Source organism: Carex rostrata, chromosome 14, assembly GCF_964058835.1.
Source record: "Carex rostrata chromosome 14, lpCarRost1.2, whole genome shotgun sequence".
NCBI lineage: Eukaryota > Viridiplantae > Streptophyta > Magnoliopsida > Poales > Cyperaceae > Carex > Carex rostrata.
Window position 1 is genome coordinate 7,775,971 of NC_135931.1, and position 20,965 is coordinate 7,796,935.

Genomic DNA, 20,965 nt, shown 5'->3' on the forward strand with positions numbered 1-20,965 from the left:
GGTGTTACTTGTGGCTCATATGTGTAATGTTTTTTTTGTGTGTAAAGGATGAGGTATTATGATTATTTTTTTTAAAAGGTTGGCGGTCAAACGACCGCTAACAAATATATTGATAAAAAAGTGGTTATTTACACAGAGGTATTCTGATTGTTATAGTATTTGTAAAGGATTAGATATTCTAAATTCTTTGTAAATATGAATCTAGGTTTTTGGATAGATGGTGTTCATGAGAAGTAGATTTATACAAAATTTATGCACTATCATTGTTACAAATCAATAGGTGCATTTTTTTAAAAAATTATTTGAAGAATGCACATGTAAATAGGCAAAATATAAATGATGAAAGTGCAATGACCAGCACAAGTTGATCTCATGCATAGCATTTAGTGATTCTAAAATAAACAAGCTTATTGTTACAAATCATAGTAAAAAGAAATGTAAATAAATAAGAATAAGGGAGCTATGTGTAAGGAGTTGTTAAAAACTAAAAATACTTAACTTTCAGGTATTCTGTGATTGTCTTCCAAAAATTTGATGTTGAATAATCTATACAGTACACATAGATTCAAGAGATTTTGTCATATACACATAGCATTCTCATTTTCAAATAATGAAAGAATAGGGTTCTAAGTTTTGATCTCAATTTCATGCTTCCAAATATATATGAAATGTTAAAAAAATAAAAAATAAAAACAGTAGTGTACTAATCTTCTTTACCAACATTCTTTGTCTTATACCAGTTTGAAAATAGTACTATACCAGTTTTCTATGTCTTGTATCAGTCCAAATAATCCATTTAGATAACAGTTTATTATTCTTAACATCCTTCTCATATTCTTCTAGAATTGCTATGACATGTTAAAAATTAGTAAGCAATTTGCATTTAGATTAGATTTATTATTTTTCTTTTAACAAATTAATTAGAATATGCCAATCAATCTCAACTTTTGAAAATTAATAAGAAAGTTAATAAAGAGATCCACTTGTGTTGATGATCATCTAGTCTTCTTAGAATATAAATAATTTTTTGTCTGTTTTGAATTAGGTGTCCATTCTTTCTGTGCTTCTAGAACAAACAACAGAGGACCTTTTCCAATAAATAGTACTTTGAAGGTATGTTAAAATTCCAATGACACTTTACTTGAACTGTTAAACTGAAATTTTCTTATTTGCTGAAAGATGTAAGAATTGATGGGATATCATGTTCTTCATTATTTCTACTTATTTCTAAAGTTTTTATTTATTTATCAATTGTCTCAGGCTACTGTTGCACCAGCAATCTAGAGAAAAACAATTGTTTCAGGATAATTATTATTTATCAATTGTTTTAGGCTACTTTTTATTTATCAATTGTTTCAGGCTACTTCACAGCTTAATTAAGATCTTAATTGCGGTTTAGTTAGCTTTTTACATTGCCATTCCTGTACTATAATTTAATTCAATTTCTAGAGCATTACCATATTTGCCGGTAAAAGGAGAAGGGGCTGTCAGGACAAAAGGGAGAAAGTCATGAATAAGCCTCTTGCCTTTTTCTGTTTACCTGCTTGCAAAAGGCGGGTTGGTAGGTTCCTTTTCTGTTTCAAATTAGAAGTTATAGATGTTTTAAAATAGATAGTTGTTACTTGTATGTTTTTCAATAACTTTTTCTCTTTTGGCAATGTAATATTTAGATAGTTGAGATTAATATTTTCCTTTTTTTCCTTATTGGTTTTTTATATGAAAATATATCAATTTATCATGATTTTTTTTCTCATATAATTAATATGTTTCCGTTGCAACGCACGGGCACGATACTAGTAATATTATATACAATCATGATTTCCGCATTAATTTATGAAATAGTATGGAGAATTTATTACACAGGTTATATTAGTTTCCACTTTCCACGTTCCTCTTCATTTTGATGCTGATAATTGAGGGGTCTTTGTAAAAATTTATATCAAATTGTTTTAGAATATAGGCAGGATCAAAACAAGCCATTATCATTATTGCTGGAAAAATCACGATGTATTACAAATTTGAACAAAAAAGATACATTTTAATTAGTGAGTCCAAGAGTATTCCTAAAGATCAGTTTAAAAACCAGCGAAGGAATAGCAACCACGTCCCGAAATTTTTATTAATAGGAAAAATAATAATTAAATATCGAGATTGAACAAAGCTTTTGAATTTTTTTCAGAAATAGGGAAAACGTTATTGGGCATCACGGATAATGGCCGTTCTGGGGCATCACGGGCATAGTTAGTGCCTAATTAACCTCCCCTAAACTCAATAACTTGATATAACTGATGAACCGGGAAAAAACCAAAAAAAGCCGGTCCGTTATGGCTTAAACCGGACATTGTCCGTGATGGGGCAATACGGCCATGTTTTAAACAGCGAAAAAATAAAAAAACAGGTGTCCGTTACTACGCATCACGGACGGAGTAAAAAAAAAAAAGATGCCTGTGATGGGCCATCACGGACAAAGGCAAAAAATAATTGAAGCCCTCCCAGACCCTTCTCTCTCGCTATCTCTCTCGCTCTCTCGCTAATTTTTTTTGCTCCTGTCTCTGTCTCCGCCGACCCCGCCCAGAAGATGAAAAAAAAAAATCGGTGGTCCTAACCAAGTCAAGCACGTGCACAGGACGTTATAGGAAGTAACGGCCAGGTCTTCTCTGCATTTATTCTCTCAAGTGAGTTTTTTTTTCTTTTACTAAAATTAATAATTTCTCCATAATTGATTAATTTGATTTGTTGTGAAGACCATTATTAGGTTTAATTCGGTGAAATTGCAACCAATTAGTAATTTTTGAAAATTATTGTTACATTTAATTAGGTTTTGGTTTAATTTGGTGAAATTGCAACCAATTAGTAATTTTTGAAAATTATTGTTAGATTGAATTAGGTTTAGGTTTAATTCGGTGAAATTGCAACCAATTAGTAATTTTTGAAAATTATTGTTAGATTTAATTAGGTTTAGGTTTAATTCGGTGAAATTGCAACCAATTAGTAATTTTTGAAAATTATTGTTACATTTAATTAGGTTTTGGTTTAATTTGGTGAAATTGCAACCAATTAGTAATTTTTGAAAATTATTGTTAGATTGAATTAGGTTTAGGTTTAATTCGGTGAAATTGCAACCAATTAGTAATTTTTGAAAATTATTGTTAGATTGAATTAGGTTTAGGTTTAGGTTTAGGTTTAGGTTTAGGTCTAGGGGTATCAGCAGGGACATCTCCTTCTGAATCCGCTTCGTTTTCCCAATCAGTATCATCCTCACACGAGTCAGCGTCATCTTCATCATCACTCAGAGGCACGTCGTCATCAGGACAAGAATTACCTACCCTTGGGGGTTCAACCCATGGACTGTGATGATTAGTTGTGTCTGATAGGGTTGGTTGTGTCTGATAGGGTTGGAAAAGACTAGGACCCGCTTGTGGAACACTGTATTGGGTATCACTCAGAGGCACGTCGTCATCAGGACAAGAATTACCTACCCTTGGGGGTTCAATCCATGGACTGTGATGATTAGTTGTGTCTGATAGGGTTGGTTGTGTCTGATAGGGTTGGAATAGACTAGGACCCGCTTGTGGAACACTGTATTGGGTATGTATAGCTTCAGGTTGTGTCTCCGGTACCATATCAATGAATAGCTCTGGTTGCATTGAACCCACAATTGGAATCAACTCAACGTATAAATCAACATAAGTAAATTGGGTACTCGTGTTCACACTTTGGGTATAAATACCTCTCCAAGTCTGGTCACAAACGATTTCTAGTATCTCATAATAACGTTCAGATGTTGTACCAACATTAACCCGTGCAAGTATTTTTAGATTGTACTCACTCTCAGAATATCCAAGCTGACGATAAATTTCACCTTTCACATCATACCAGCCCAATTCATCAGTTGCCGTCAATGAGAATCGGGGACCAATGCTATATGCCGCTTCTTTACGACCGTGTCGTACTTCACCACCGAAATGAATCCTTAGCAGGAGCATGATTAGTTGTTTTGATAAATTAACCTACACAATAATAAATAAATTAGATATAATAAATTAGATATAATTTATTATTATGTTAATTAAAAATAAATTGCATATTATGTTAATTAAAAATAAATTGCATATTATGTTAATTTATATTATCTACATATAATATTTATAAAATATATTTCACGATGCAAAACTCCACAACACTTTCTACAATAAATTAATTACTTTCTCATAATTGAAAAATTACCTAAGAGAGAGAATTTCTTTTTTTTTCCAGAGGAGATAACGTAATATTTTGGAAATAAGAGCGGATAATGAAGTTCTGAATGTTCTGGGCGTAATTTATAGTGGGTCGGGACGTTATGGAAAATTACGGACAGAGTCAACCCTTCACAAAACATGACGGCTCCTGTCCGTGATGGGGCATCACGGCCTCTGGCCGGTACTAGGAATCACGGACAGCATGCCCGTTTTAACCCATAACGGACAGGGTTTTTTCCGGTTTTTTTTTCTCTGGTTCAGTTAGAAGTCCGTTTAGGAGGGTAATATCAGTTATTGAGGTTAATTAGGCACTAACTATGCCCGTGATGCCCCAGAACGGCCATTATCCGTGATGCCCAATAACGTTTTCCCTATTTCTGAAAAAAATTCAAAAGCTTTGTTTAATCTCGATATTTAATTATTATTTTTCCTATTAATAAAAATTTCGGCAACCACGTCTATAGTAGCCATGGCCAATTGAGTGAAAATGAAGTGTGGCTCGCACATTAAAAGGTTAGAATGGCATATGTTCATACTTAATTTCCAATTTGACAAAACACACTGCCAAAACTGAATGTTCAAAAGTATAAATGTTTTTCTTATAGATTTAATTGTAGACAAAAAATTTAATAGGAAGAGGTTTTTATCATAATCAGAATAATAATAATGTGTCAACCTGAAGGAGATGTTAAAGAGCATAGAAAAAGCCCAAATTCAGCCCAACCTGACAAGCCCAAGTCTGACAAAACAAAACTCAAAGTGTCTTCCCCCGGACACTTGCAGCTATAAAGATTAATTTAGGATTAATGTAGCAACATGTATTATAGTTAATAGATTCACAAGCCTTGTAAAATGCAGCTGCAAGGAAATATATATTTAACATTTTGACAATGTATATGGCATCTATTTTAGCCCAGCTACTGGTTTGTCCTAAAGCTTTTATTCAAAATTAGATTTCGAAGGTGCTTGTGATACAGTGAATTGGACTCTCATCTCAAATTCTGAGGTTTCTCTAGAGGGTTTGACATGAAATAGATTTGTTGGATATATAAATCTCAAGCTCCATGAAGGAGTCAGGCTTGCATAACTTTGCCACTCTCATTGTATTTCACCATGTATTCTTTTCACATATATACCCACAAACAGAGCAACCAAAAATCCTTCTCAATTGATAAATCAAAATGGAATCACATGTAAAATTTAGTAGGAACCATTATATTATCCAAGTGTGAAAAAGTAAAAAAAAAAAAAAAAAAAAAAAAAAAGGCCTTAAGTAGTTCCTAATAAACAAATCACGCAATCAACATATATCTAAAAAAAAGAATTGAAGCTCCTGCATTGATCCCTATGTCTAATTCTTTTAAGCAACAACATTGATATCTAGAAGTGACTTTATTGGTGCAACAGTAGCCTGAGACAATTGATAAATAAATAAATATATTAAATGAGAGTGACTTTAGAAATTTATTACATTTAATGGATTAAAATAATATTTCTAAAGTCAATTCTTTTAGTGCAACAGTCCAAATAAATATATTTCTAAAGTCAATTCTTTCAAAAATAGATACAAATTTTCATAAATTAAATGTACTAAAATAATCACAATATTTTATGGATTACCTAGAAGTGACTTTTGAACCGGGATCAATAACTCAGAATCTAAGCATTTTTATTTTTTTCTAATAACACATAAAAAAATATATTAATTTTTCTTACAGCCGCGAAAAATCCGACCTGAAAAATATTGATCCGGGTTATTTATTGCAGTATTTCTAATAAATCAAATTATATTGTATTTCATCTATTTTCAAAGAAATATATTCAACATTTCTAATATTTTAATACAAATTTTTTTTTTTTTAAATTCTGTTTTATAAATAAAAAAAAAAATTGAGACTGTAGGAACCCACGGTCCTTATGGTTTTTGAAAAAAAAAAACAATCATATTGGTTCCGTAAAATTTGTTTTATTAATTATGGTTTATGAAAAAAATTTCTATAATCTGCACTATATTATGTAATTTATTTATATATTTTTGGCTCCTAACCACTAGAGTAAACTTTTTATATTCATGAAATTACGACGGAAGTACCGTTATTTTGAAAAATATTATTCTCATTTGATTTATAGGACTAGTTTGGAAAAGAAAAGAAGAAGATTTTTTTTAAGAGTATCACTTGCAAAAATTCTAGGTTGAGATCAATTTCTTGAGACTCAACATGAAAGGGGTAAACCAACGAAATGAATCAACCATCCAGCATATTAACTTTAGAACACATGTACTATTGGTAATGCAAAGGTGCTTGATCGTACCAGTAGTCATGATAGCTGATTTGATAGCTGCAGGGCTCCAATCCTTATGTACCGACTTCAAGAGTCCCGCTACACCAGAGACGTGAGGGCATGACATGGATGTGCCAGACATAAAGGCATATGGAGTACTGTGTATGTTGTCGATGAGGCCCGTTGGGTTCGGAGGAAAGGCTGCTAGTATGTCCACTCCCGGCGCAATCACGTCTGGCTGAAAGATACAGATAGATGACATGGTAAGGATAAGCAATTAATATAATGATATGATTTCTTACAAGTATATGTCATGAAATGAAACATTGTACAATATGAGATAATTTCATGACGAGTGTAGTTAAATGACAATTTTCTATAGCATAACATGGGGGCTTATGAACTTCATATTTTCTTGGACTTACTTTTGGTGCGAAAAATAAAATAAAAGGAAGAAATAAGAAAAGACAGATTATCAAATATGACCTTTAATATTTCTGGCGTTGAATTACTAGGTCCACGAGATGAAAAATCAGCCATAACTGGTGCCCGCTTGACGCCTATTCTTGATATTGGTGGTGAAATATTAGCCAAAGGTTTCCTGCATGCATTGTAAGAAAAACAAATCAAAGTAGATTAAACAACTTGAAACAAAAACAGATTTATGGTTATGTGGGTTGTGATCCTATCAGCTAGAATTTATGAGTAAAGTCCAAGATAGACATAACAGAGAAGAAATGTTTTGAGTAGGGGTGAGTAAATCGCTCATAACTCGTGAGCCGCTCATAACTCGCTCATTAAAAGCTCGCCTAAACTCGCTCATTTATCCGCTCATTTAAACTCGCTCATTAACAACTCGCTCATTTACTTAATGAACGAGCATGAGCATGACCCAACTCGCTCATTAAGAATTTGCCACATCTAATCCCTGCCACATTTAATCCTATGTAATTATGTGTAACATCAACCTTGCCTCATTAAGATTGATAGATAGTGAGCATAGTTTCATATTTAATTCTGTGTAATATAGTGAGCACAATGTAACATTTAATCATGTGTAATATACTAATATTCATAGTTTCATATTCATTTTTTTTTTGTAAATCGGCAGAACCAAAACCTCCGCCTAAAGCTCAAAACAAGTAATAGTCATAACAATTCATTTAAATGAATTATGACAATTGGTTGGATTTTATTATGATGACTTTTAACAAATTTTGTTATGCATGGGCACACTATATAATTTTGTTTTGAGTCATAAGTCATAACTCGTGAGCCGCTCATAACTTGCTCATTAAAAGCTCGCTCATTTACAACTCGCTCATTTAAACTCGCTCATTAACAACTCGCTCATTTACTTAATGAGCGAGCATGAGCATACCCTAACTCGCTCATGCTCGCTCATTAATCACCTCTAGTTTTGAGACTGAACAATTTATTTTCCTGGATGAAATATCAAAGATCATAAATTGCTTACTTGGTAGATTTCATGTAGGAGAAAAGGGTTAAACTATCTTTGTAGCTTATCATGGTGGCAGGGAGGAAGTGAGGGTCTGCAATGAGATTGTCTCCATCCTCTTTTTGATTGGCTATGACCATTCCAGCACCGCCGGCATCTCTGACGATGATTCCTTTAGTAACTCTGCCTACCATGCCGTTCATGCAAACTACTATCTTTCCTTTCACCTTTTCTGGATCAAGTGAACTATAATCGCACAATGCTCTATATAGAAAATTGGATCAAGAGGATATAATCAATGCATATACTTCCAGTTCGATGCTATGTTAATTTTTGATGTGTATACACACTTCTATTATTTTATTTGTTATTTAATTTTTCTTTATTTATTGTTTGGTTGTCAACATATAAGTTAAAAAAAATGTGCATTCTATGAGGATTAAATTCAAACTTTGTTAATAAGATATTTTCATTCCTAGCTACATGAACCAATCATTCAAAGTCTGAAAAATATGTCACTGAGAAATGATGCTAAATAATACTATTAAACTGAAGGTCTACTTACGCATCGTCCCGGCTGACTCCATGAGCTGCAGCATCTGAACTATTGATCAGAGGATATAATCGGTTTTGCGGTAGAGATTTTGACTCTTGGCTTGCTCCCTTGATTATCCATAAAAAAAATTAAGGAGAATATCAGATCACTACTAAATCAAGTTTATTCAATTGGGGAACTTAATGCCAAACAAATTGTTTAATGTACTCCTCCTCAGTCAATTCGAGATAGAGAGAACCATATGATAATGCAAAATATTATTAAAGAATATAAAAGTACCTTAATCAGTTCTCCTTGACCAAGTCTAAGGAAACTGCGGTAATCTCGATCTATTGTGCTTGCCCCGACTGTAAGCAACCATGGTGCTACATTCACAATAGTTCCATCTGGCCCGTTATTTCCAGCTGAAGAAACTACGATGATGCCCCTGACAACTGCATGTAAGGATCCAATAGCTATTGTATTATCCAAATACTCTAAGTGTTCTGTGATCGGAGCAGATCCAATGGACAATGATATCACATCAACATTAATTGTCGTGCATCGCAGCCTCAAAGCCTGCCAAGAGATCAGCGTCGGTGCACACTGTCGCACAATATGGAAAAGACAGAGTTAAGGGACAAATAATGACAATGTTTGGATTATATACTGACAGCAAAAAAATTGGGGCAATATTTGGATGTTAGATTAAATATAAATTTTGATTTTATGCTGATAAATGAAATTGGATTTTATACTGACAAAACTGTCCATGTACATATATAAAATTATATATTATGTGAAATAATTATCAAAGTAAAATAAAAAGAATTGTGGATATATCAATTACAACTTAAATAGGATGTACATCAAAATTGATTTAATTTGAAAATCGTTTTGTTAATGATCAAGTATCGGTATAACTGAATTGATAATTTTTCAAACAATTGATGGATGAAATTAGTTTCCATGTTACACTGAAATTTGATCCACAATCTATCTAAATATTATATAAAATATAATTGTAATTTTTATTTTTATAGAACCATTAATTTGGTCTATCGGTTTTCAACAAAGTTGGTCGTAAATTTAACATATTCCTTTATTATAATATATTTATCATATGCCTAGCTAGCTTGTAAAGTAAAAAATTATTTAATTTCTCACCACCCCAACAGGTTTTGTATGCAGCCAGTCTGGCACCAGGAGCCCCACCCTTTGCAGTGCCATTGGCATAGCCGAAATAGCTGGCACCTCGCACGAAGTTGCCACCGGCAGTCGAGAGAGTGTGCGTACCGTGTCCTTCAGTGTCACGCGCAGAGTTGGTGATGTTCAGGTCAGGTACCATAGCAATCATACCTTTGTTGAAGTACCTTGCACCTATTAGCTTCCTGCCGTAGAAAATATATAGACTTCATTATCTATATCTTATACAAATATTACAAGGAAAATGTTCTAATAATATAAATATTCAGAATCTCATTTTTTTTGTATTGTTAATGTAAGAAAAAATAGCTATAATTGACTTAAATATTAAAAGGAAAATGTTCTAAGTTTCTAACCATATAAATATTCAGAATAACATTTGTTTTTGTATTTTCACGATTCTTATATGAATGTGATGACATTTGTAAGAAAAAAATAGCTAATTTTACTTGCATATTTCGAAAAAAAGGAAGAGAAATAGGGTGCAGAAGCCAATTAAGAAGGATGCCACTTAAATTTAGATTTAATGCAGTTTTTGTATTATCTAAAAGATTAAAAGATATAGCAATATAGCATACATGTTGCACAAAGTTAACAATTTTCCTAGCGCAAAAAAAAATGAAAAAAATGGCATACCTGTTGCAAGGAACTCCATCTTTTGTATTGTTTTCACAGTATCCTCTCCATTTTGATGGCACTGGACCCATCCCTTCATCACTGAAGCTCTTTGATTCCGGCCACACACCTTATAAATCAGTAAAAAAATTGACGGACATAACTTAAGTTCAACATGTCAGAAGCAATTGCGATCATAAATTTCAAAAGATAAACATTGAAATTTAGAATCTTCCTTTAAAAAAGCATGAATCTTTTGTGTGCATATTTTCTATAGTTCCAATTAAAGTTTGTATTGGCCTATTTGGTTAGAAAGCGCAATATTTGTTTTAAATTTATATTACCAGAATCTAGAGTTGCAATAATGATATCACGGCCAAACTGAGCTTTAGTCCAAAGTGCTCCGATATGGTTTCGCCTGGTGTCCATGTCGACAAAATTCCATGACCTGGTTGTATGCATCTTATGCATCTTGTTTTCATATACTGATACTACATCTGGATGCTCTGCATCAACATAAAGAAAGTAAATATTATAATACTAAAACTGCAATGTTGTTGCTTCCTGGCTATTATTCATAGAAAATTTTGGATCTTCATCTTACTTGCTATTTCTTGGGCTTCATTCTCATCCAAGGTAGCGGCGAAGCCATTTATGTTTTTCGTGTAGGAGTAAATTACCGCATCACGTGCTTTCTCCTCACTGTTATTGTTAATTTAAAGTTAACTTACTATTTAAAAAAAGAAAAAATGAAATCCAAACAAGTGTGTGTGTGTGTGTGTGTGTGTGTTTTGTATGGGCAAGCATGATTCCTAGCTAGAGCTACTTCAGCTGACATAATAACATTGGTAAGTGCATTTATTCATCTTTCTTATTAATCTAGTATACATTGTGTTTACGTACCATGATGGTTGTCATTTAATTAATAGCAATCAAGTATTGAAAAAAAGAAATGATCAATTAAAAACAAAAAGAGTGTTGAAAGATTAATTGATACCTTCCCACATATGATCCTAGCAACTTGTAATGTGAGTTTTTGACATTTTCATAATCTTCTAAAGTGGCGTCTGGGCCATGCGAATGTGATCCAAGATACACTATATATGACTGTAATGACATCAGATAAAATTATTACGCAAAGCTAGATAAGAATAGCAATAGCCACTTGCAACAAAGAAAGGAAGATTAATAGATCTTAAAGGCACCAAAAATAGCAGATATAATATTAAGGATCCTGATAACAATCCTCGCAGTCTCAACTCTGCAAAAAATCCTGCACAAACTGCCAAAAAAGTCATGGGGGGCCGCTCAATCATTAATACTTCGCAGAAACTGTTAGTATTTAACTTGAAGCATCAAAGTATTTATCCTGGATTTGCAAAGTATTAATCACTATGCAATGATCTCTATTTATGACTGAACAAATCAATCTATCAATTGTCCCCGCACAAAATTTCTTTTTTTTTGAATTGTCCCCGCACAACTGGGGACCATTAAATAAACAATCCCCTCATAAATACTTGTCAGTTATCCCCGCACAAAATTTCTTAGGGACCATTAAATAAATAATCTCCTCACCCAATGATAAATACTTCTCAGACATAATGATAAATATTTTATGCTACATAGATAAATACTTTATGTTAGATGGATAAAAATTTCTTAGACATAATTGCAACTTTCAGTAAAATATCAATAATAAATATTTTTCAGACATAATGATAAATACTTTATGTTATATGGATAAATACTTCTCAGACATAATTGCAACTTACAGTAAAATACTTCTCAGACATAATGATAAATATTTTATGTTACATGGATAAATACGTCTCAGACATAATTGCAACTTACAGTAAAACGTCTATGACAATGATAAATACTTCTCAGATATAATGGTAAATACTTGTCAGAACAATGATAAATACTTTTTTGAACTTTGTTCTTGAACTTGTCAATAAGTAATGTTTAATCAAATCAAAGTATTAACATGTCAGGGACAATGATAAATACTTCTCAGACATGAGGATAAATACTTGTCAGAACAATGATAAATATTTTCTTGAACATCAATAAACAGATAAATAATTGTTAGCAGGGATTGTTATTAAAGGAAAATATAATTAATGCGGGAATTGTTATTAGAGGACAATATAATTAATGTGGGGATTGTTAATAAAAAGACAGTATAATTAATGCGGGGATTATTATTAATTCACAGTAATTAATGCGGGGATAAATGAAAATTCTTAGCGGAATTAATGGGGAGATAAAAGGCAGTTAAAAAAGTTAATTTGGAGAGAGAGAGTGCGGGGATAAATGGGGGGACAGGGGTGGGAGGATTAGTATAATTATTCTAATATTAATTCATTGTGTGGTGTTGATATATTACATTATTACTGCTTACTGAATACATTATGCGGTAATAATACAACTGAATACATATATGCGGCCGCATACACTACATATTATTACACTGGGTAGAACAAAAGTTTAGTATCAGATCGACAAGGATCGGTGCAATCACACACAAGCTTGTGGGATATGACTTAAAAAGTAAATTAACAAGAGAAAACTAATTAATTAAGATCTTCAAAACCAACTTATATTAAAAAAAAAAGAAAATTTAAGTTTCTTGCCTTCTTAGCGGCTGAAACTGGTGCAAATATGGAAATCAAAATGCACACAAGCAAAATTAGCTTCCCTCCCCTCATCCTCCCTCTTGCTTGTCTCTCTAATTGATTTCTCAGTGTGCTTGTGTGTGATGGTGTTTTTTTCTCCTTCAATTTAATTTGCTTTGATTTTATTGTGCAAGTGCATCCATTAATAGTCCTATTTGGTGAAATATGCAGGGGCGATGATATTAACAGAATTTTGGTGTATAAATATCAGCTTTTGCATTTTTGTTTTCTATATTAAACTTATATTTGCAAGTCCTTAACTAATAATGTAATGCATGTGATTTCCAGCAATGTTATTTATATTTGCAACGTAAAGTTATTTTCTTATGCTTCCTAAATAGGAGCTGCTATTTTGCCGTTTCCCAAAAAAAAAAACAAAAAAAAAATCAGCATCTCAAATTGAATAAGCTATGAATAGTGAACCCCGCTGTTTAATAATTCTATAATAATACATTGCATCACGACTAATTACAGTATTGAACATCCTCTGTTCTTTTCTTTCGTTCATGCGAATCTTAATCACCACTAAAAGGTTTGTTTAAATTAATTAACAACGTTATCCATGATTAATTGGTGCACCATAATATTATCATAAGTTCAAGATGAAACTTTAGGTCAATGCAAATATTCAAATAGCTTATAGGGTTTATAAGGCCGCTATCGTGTTTCATAATGATAAACGCTGTGACGCTATCATATTTTTGATAATTTAACATTTTGTACAATAAAGACTAAAATAATAGTTATAACTATCAAATTTAGGAAGCGCAATATGACATTTAAGATTTAAAACTGAAAATATTTTACTATCATATATGAAATTGATTGAATTATCTTATGAGAACCAACTATTTTCTTAGCTCGTAATTTATAAAATAAGATGCTTTATTAACTAAAAAGAAAATAAAAAAGAATTTTCTTCATGTACATTTAAAATAATATTTATATCCGATATTGTGGTGTAATTCTATTTTTGGAAAATGATTTATAGACAACCAATTTTAGTTTACAACTTTGATAATCTTCTAAATTAATTGTTATGATATTAATTATAATTGTATGTTGTATGTGGTTTTAGGTAATCACGTATTAGTTTTGGTGTACTTTGTAATCATTTATCCATTGGTATTTTTTTATCGCTAGATAGATAATCAATTATTTTTAATTGATCTAAACTTTATACACAACTTATCAACAATAATTTATTTTCGCAAGTTAAAAATATTTTTTTATTAATTTAACAGATAAAAATACACAACTTAAACAATATATGTGCGTATCTAAATTTATTTTCAAAAAACATGTTTTCAAGTTGGATGATAAAATGCTTTTATTTTTGTCTCCATTTTATTTTTATTTTTAGAACTTTAATAACTTAAAATTTAAAACTTAAACATCAAAATGAAATCACTAAATATGATCTATTTATTTTATCTATGCATATTTGAAAATAACATTTTAATTGTATTCTGATAATTATCAAAAACTTGCAAATATCTATTGATGTGAATAATTTTTCAATGTTGATTTTTTTCAAATTATTGATTAATATGAAGAAAATCAAACAGTGATAATATTTTATATTCACGTAAAAAAAATATTACACTTAACGATTTTTCTATTACAAAAATCTTAAAAAAATTGTGGTTAGAAAATAAAAACAAAAACATTTAAACCCTCATCTTAAAATTAAAGGATTTGTGAACGTTATAGATAAGTCAACGAGTCTGTATTTACTCGCCTGCTGGCATAGAAAAGAAAATATTTAGACGCTAGTTAGCTAGCTTCATTACGCATTTAAGGTGCTCAAATTTGTGCTGTCCCACTGACCTGAATCAAGTCATTCCTCTCGTCCAACCAAGGGACTAACGAAGGAAATGTTTCTCTTCACCTTTCTCCTGTCTCCTCAAAGTAAGAAGATTAATGACCGAGAGCAGTGAAGAAATGGCATTCATTGCATATATTTGTTTTCAAGGGATAACAAACGGAACTCTTATCAAGTGATCGGGTGAGAACGGCCAGTGTCCTTACAAGAGAATTACCCCTACAAACAAAATGAATGAAACAATGCACAAGACCCAAGTGTTGCCCCTTGCTACAAACATTTCTTAATTTTGTACTTGTGAGCAAAAAAAAACAAATAAATCTACATACTAAAAAAAAAATTTGTACTTGTGAGCTAAAAAAAAACAAAGAAATCTACATACTAAAAAAAAAAAACTATTGGCTCTTGCTACCAAAATAAAGAAAATAATCAATCACTATGCTTAAAACCTCAATGAACGAAAGAATGAAAAAGATCTTGTCAATTCTAGGGATTAATGTTGCATTCATGAAGAAATATTTGGTCATAATCCACGTACTTTGACCAATAGCCACGGTACCTTGGCAACCCAATCTCCAACCAAGGTTTCATGTTACCATTGTAGTGTATTACAGCAGCTCTGTCAATATCTCTGGCATTTACATGAGGGTTGTAGCCTAGGCCTAGCACATGCCACAATCGATCAATCCTTACTGTTTGGTTGTAAAATGTTATCAATCCAGGTGGCAATGTCCCAAGCTTCCATAGCAACCTATCTTCATTCTGCACTTAATAAAGAAAACATAAATAATACATAAATAAATTATTGATTAATTGAACATCCAAAGACCCAAATTACACCGCATTTTTGTTATTATTATAGTGATCTCAAAGTGCATCATGCGGGCTATACACTGCTTTGCATCATATATACAATATCGGTAGATTCCCCCCCCCCCCCCTCCAAAAGGAATAAAAAATAAAAAAATACAATATGTCCATTTCATTCTATTTACAATCACTGTTTCTCATCTTAGGAAGAGCACAATACAAGAATTGGTTTCCAGTATCAAACTTGACCTCTCCAAATTCAACAAAAATAAGAATGATATTAAAAGAATAACATACCAGATTTTGCCATGAGTGATAAATCTCAGTTATATTCTGCCGCCTCCACTCATCCAAATCAAACAAGTTCATGCCGAAAGCCCACCCACATGCCCTCGGATCAAAATTCTTTGCTATTATTGGGTTTGAGAAATTCAAATACCGGTCAAACCGGTGAAAGCTCTCCCCACATGTTTCCACCACACCAATCACCTTTCCTTTCATGTCAATTCTCCAAAGGCCTGTCAGATCCTTCTGCACCACAATGTCATCATCCAAAAAGACCACCTTATTTAATTTGGGGAAGATTTGGGGTAGGTAGAATCTCAGATGGTTGAGAATTGAGAGATACTTGGGGTTGCGGTACTTGAGGTTTGAGTCGGGATTGGAGGCAGACTTGTGGGCCCGGAAGTAGTAGTCAATCATGGACTGGGAGGAGAGTTGCTTAAGCACAGGGGAGTATGATGAGTTTAGCCAGGTTAAGTCGTCGATGTTTTGGACTTGGATTGTGGCATGGCGTGGTGGATTTGCAAGAAACCACATCCGCATGGCTGGGTAATTCAATCTGTCAGTTACTATATGGAATACATGCTCTCCCGGATGCTGAAAAATCACATAAAGGGGGGAGGCTTAGCACAAAAGTGAGAAAATGACATGATGTCTATCAAAGGCAGCAAATCGTGGCTGGTACCAATACCTACTGGAGCAGACACCAACACAATATTTTGCTAATTTTTTTCTTTTTATAAAGTTACATTATTTTATATATATTTTTATGTTTCTAATTCTTCTTTATGTTTATATATATATATATATATATTTTTTCTTGTGTCCACACACACGCGCGAGTGGGTGCATGCATGTGTATGTGTGGGGGAGAGACTAGTTTGTTGTAAACAAATAACAAATTTTGATGTATGGATCCTATAGTTAATGGGTATCACCATACATTATAATAAACTAAGGAACATGTTGTATACCCGACAGAACACCCCACATTAAATCTCTGCTTAAGTCATGTAGAGGAAGGGTAATTTGAGAATCATTTATGACCACAAAGAAGTGAGCGAACAATGCACAGTTTTCTTACTTAATTGTTACCAGTATAAATACAAGCTGGCTCGTACCACACAGAAAAGTTACCTTAGCATTAGTCACAGTCGAGTTGACAACCACTGCAGTGGCAAGCACATTATCCGAGAAGAGTGCATAGTGATACAAAGTGGGATCCTCTAACTTCTCCTTGTTCCCAAACTCCCTTTTAGCTGGCTCAAGGTTGTAGTACTCACTGGAAAGTCGCAGAGGGAGGCAGTGGAGCCCCTTTGGGAGAGTTTTGGCAGCTAGTTGGGTGAGAAATAAGGTTTGCTTTTTGTGGACACGTAGAAGTTCCTCGGCTGAGTGGAGCATGGCCCGTAACTTCTTTACTGTGCCAGCGCAGTCCTCTTGGATTTGTTTGCCCCTCGCTAGAGTTTCCTCCATTGCCTTCAGTTTATCATTTGCACTGGAGAAAAGAAAATTAAATTAACAATATAAGGAGTCACAAACAAACAAAAAAATTTGTACACAGCAACAACAACAATAATATTGATATTAATGACAATAAGTATTTAAATGATAGATTTATGTAAAGGAAAGTAACAATGTATGAATTTTCTGTAGTACAAAAGATGGTATATCAGATTACTGGATGGATGTTTAGTGATCCGTTGTGGCCCTATTCAAACCGTTTAATATTTCATTTCAAATGTACTATGTTACAAATTTCTCAATTCCACCATTGTTTCGAATGAAACTTGATGCACAGGATTCAGACAGGTTCAAATCCTTGAGGTGTACATGATATTCAATTTTCTCTAATGAGGCATACAAGATACCTCAATTGCCTGTAGCATAAAATACAAAGAAATTGCTACAGTAGGTGGTTCATAATATCATGTGAAGGCCCTGTGAGATTTAAGATCAGGACTTTGGCTCTGATGTAAAGTTAACTCCAATATAAATATTCTATACATCAATGGCATAAGGTATATAAATGGTGTATTATCAATATGTGCGAGACAAACAAAAAAAAAAATGTATATAAAATAACAGACGGATCTGCTGTGATACATACTTCCTCGGTAGGTCAGAATCCTTGGTAGCTTCACCAAGGGCTCTCTGTACATCCCTAATACGAAGCCGCAGTTCCTTTATATAATGTGGGTTGGTACGAGTAGCACTTAGACCAAGATATACTCTTGCCCTAATTAGCTGATCTTTCATCTGGAGTACTCGTAGATCAGGCAAGGGTACCTTGTTAGCTTGTACAACTGCAACTGCAGGCTGGTGCTCCTATATTAGACAAAAGCAGGTGCTCTCAAAACTTAACACACAATTGTAAAGAATTGCTTTAAATAAGTCAAAAGTCAGAATTTTGGAATAATTATTTTTTCCTTGATCCCAGAATCTTATTGGCATGCCATAGAAGTGAGGTTGTTCTTACTATATCTAGAGTTGAGACAACATAGGTATTGTCAAAGAAGAACTGACAACCATTTTCAATCCAAACAACAAAAGAAACAATAATATGGTAAACAAGATCAGAGTATCATCAAAATTAAGCTAAAGAACCACATAACACCAACTCAGAAATGAAATGGCTTTATTTATGTCACTATCAGAAATTCAAATCATGAACCAATCATGGACTAATAGAAAAACATTTGTATTAAATTCTCACCAAACTTTCCATATATAACAATTGCAACTACCTACTTCAATCAATACAGACACTGCTCTTAATTATGACAGAAAATCACTACTGTTCGGCATTTAAAATTAAATTACCAATCCAAGGATAAAGCATCTTTTGAATAGAGCTAGTTCCTGTGACAGACACCGCTGATAGTGGTACTGCTTATGTCACAACAGGTGCCCAGCAAAATACAAAATATGATGATCCCACTTATTTGCTCATCATGAATGTTAAATAATAACAAATTTAAGTTTCCAGAGGTCACACAGTTCGTGATTTTCCATGTATACTTTGGGTAAATTTCATGGGATTCCACGTTAAATAAAACTGCAAGTAACTTTAGAAGGACAATTACTTGGCAGCCGCTGCCAAGGTTTTTTAAAAAAAAAAAAAACTTTAGAAGGACAAGAATATACCTCTTTAGACTCTTCCAAGGATAAAGTATCTTTTGAAGCTGCATTTTGGGTAACTTGTTCAATTAAAACTTCTTTTAGTCCATCTTTCTTATGCGGCACTTCTGACAAAACCCTGTTTTTGTGCTCAAGCTCCACGGGTTGAGTCAATAGCAGTCCTGTAAATAATATAATAACAAGTATTTAGATGTAAATACCCTCCTTTGAAATCATTCCATATTATCAATAACATAAAAGGAAGAAGTACTAGAATCTAAAGATGTTCTATGCCAAACCCGTATAATAAAGTTGTTGGAGTGGTACAAATCTTTATGCTTAAGAAAAGTTCACATCAAGACAGGAATAAACGGACAATTTGAAGTTTTGCACTATACCCAAGCTTTCAAATTATTAAAGCAATCATCCTTTAAGTACAATTAAGAAGTGTAGTTCTTAATTTCCAGATAACTGTTGTAATTTTACAAAGTCGTATTATGATAAAATACCATATAAGGTAAATAAAATACAATATATGCTAAGCATAAATTCAAAAGGCCATTAAATACAAAAGTAAATTTATTTGAGAAGCCTTGTGAAATATACTTAAAACCCAAATACCTAACGAAAATGCATGCAATGCCCTATTTCATTGTCTTTTTCAACAACGAATGACAAAAAGGCACATTTTAGGCATCTTTTAGAAAAATAATAAGAAGGTGGAGGTGCTCTCATGGTAGCATAGCAGCAAAAGGTCACATATTGTTTTAAAGGAGTAAAATGATATTTCTACAATAAGTGGGAAATTGTTAAGAAAAAAAAAATCACCACCTCTCTCATTGAACTCAGCTGCTTTGTCACCACCTCCCTCATTGAACTCAGCTGCTTTGTCTTCCTTTTGGACAGAATCTTGAGAGAAGTTGCTCGATTTGTCAGCCAATACAACCCCGATCGGTTCCTGAACTGGATTTGTTAATTCCTAAATAGGATTTAATAATTGAACAATTATTACAAAATTCATCCACAGTTAATTGGTAGAGTGATAAACTAAATTATTACCTGCCTGACCACGTTTAGTTTCGTGATTTCCAATCCAGTACCCTGGTTGTAATTTTCACAATATTCATCGGTTAAAAACAAAAATTAGCAAAATGTGGAAAAAAAAATGATGAGCCTTTGCCATTACTTACTAGATTCGTGACCTGATCCCCAAATCCTCCGGTGTTCACTAGCAAACACAAAAACGAAAACAAAGAAAGCAAAGTTAACGAAAATGGCAGAAATTTTTTCCTCAAAATCTCTTAAATCTACACCAAATCGACAGTTTTCTACTAACTACAATCTATAGATAACTCACAAATCGAATTGGATCCAATGGAGAGTCGATCCGTATAGAAAACAATCGGCGCGAGCACGGAGGCACACAACAAGAAAAATACCACCTTTCTTCTAATCATTATTTGCATTTTCATTTTATTTTCACGAGAAACTTCTCATTCATCTCTTGCTCGCTAGGTCGTGCAAAATCTGAAAATGAAATTCCGTTGCCTGTTTCTTTTTGTTTTGTCCCTGTATTTTACCCTTTTGTGAACCGGAGTTCCTGGAGGATAGAGATGGGATAAGAGAGAAATGCACCGAAATAGGGTTTTCCTTGTCTTTAGTTGCTTGCTTAATGCTCACTAAAAGCGGGTGTGTAATCAAAGTTGTCAAGGGTGATCCAGTTTTTTCCTTTCTTTTTTTATTATTGGAAAATTTCATTAATGCCCTTCAAATATCATAATTTTATTTATAGCCTTTTATTATTGCCGACTTGCCGTCTTGATGCATTATTTCACATACACCCGGTAAAACCCAATAACACTGTAAAAGGCCCTGCTAACATTTGATGTAATAATTTCATCCCAATCCATT

The 20,965-nt window shown here is 32.9% G+C and overlaps 1 protein-coding gene and 1 pseudogene across 5 annotated transcripts; both read right to left on the reverse strand.

The window, feature by feature from the left end:
* Positions 1-1,487: 1,487 nt before the first annotated feature.
* Positions 1,488-11,458, reverse strand: LOC144565595 (subtilisin-like protease SBT5.3; annotated as a pseudogene).
* A 3,568-nt stretch (positions 11,459-15,026) lies between these two features.
* GAUT4 (galacturonosyltransferase 4) lies at positions 15,027-20,720 on the reverse strand. Of its 5 annotated transcripts, none has more exons than XM_078314774.1 (10): positions 20,412-20,720; positions 20,245-20,282; positions 20,114-20,155; positions 19,919-20,033; positions 19,082-19,236; positions 18,045-18,262; positions 17,075-17,432; positions 15,953-16,534; positions 15,193-15,607; positions 15,027-15,139 (listed from the first exon to the last, which is right to left on the reverse strand). In XM_078314774.1, the coding sequence occupies exons 1-9, from the start codon at positions 20,524-20,526 to the stop codon at positions 15,332-15,334; spliced, it is 1,899 nt and encodes a 632-aa protein (XP_078170900.1). In that variant the 5' UTR covers positions 20,527-20,720; the 3' UTR covers positions 15,027-15,139; positions 15,193-15,331. The 5 variants fall into 5 exon arrangements, with proteins under 5 accessions (XP_078170900.1, XP_078170901.1, XP_078170899.1 ...); XM_078314775.1 differs by having other exon boundaries at positions 19,919-20,012; positions 20,412-20,675; XM_078314773.1 differs by having other exon boundaries at positions 19,886-20,012; positions 20,412-20,675.
* Positions 20,721-20,965: the final 245 nt, after the last annotated feature.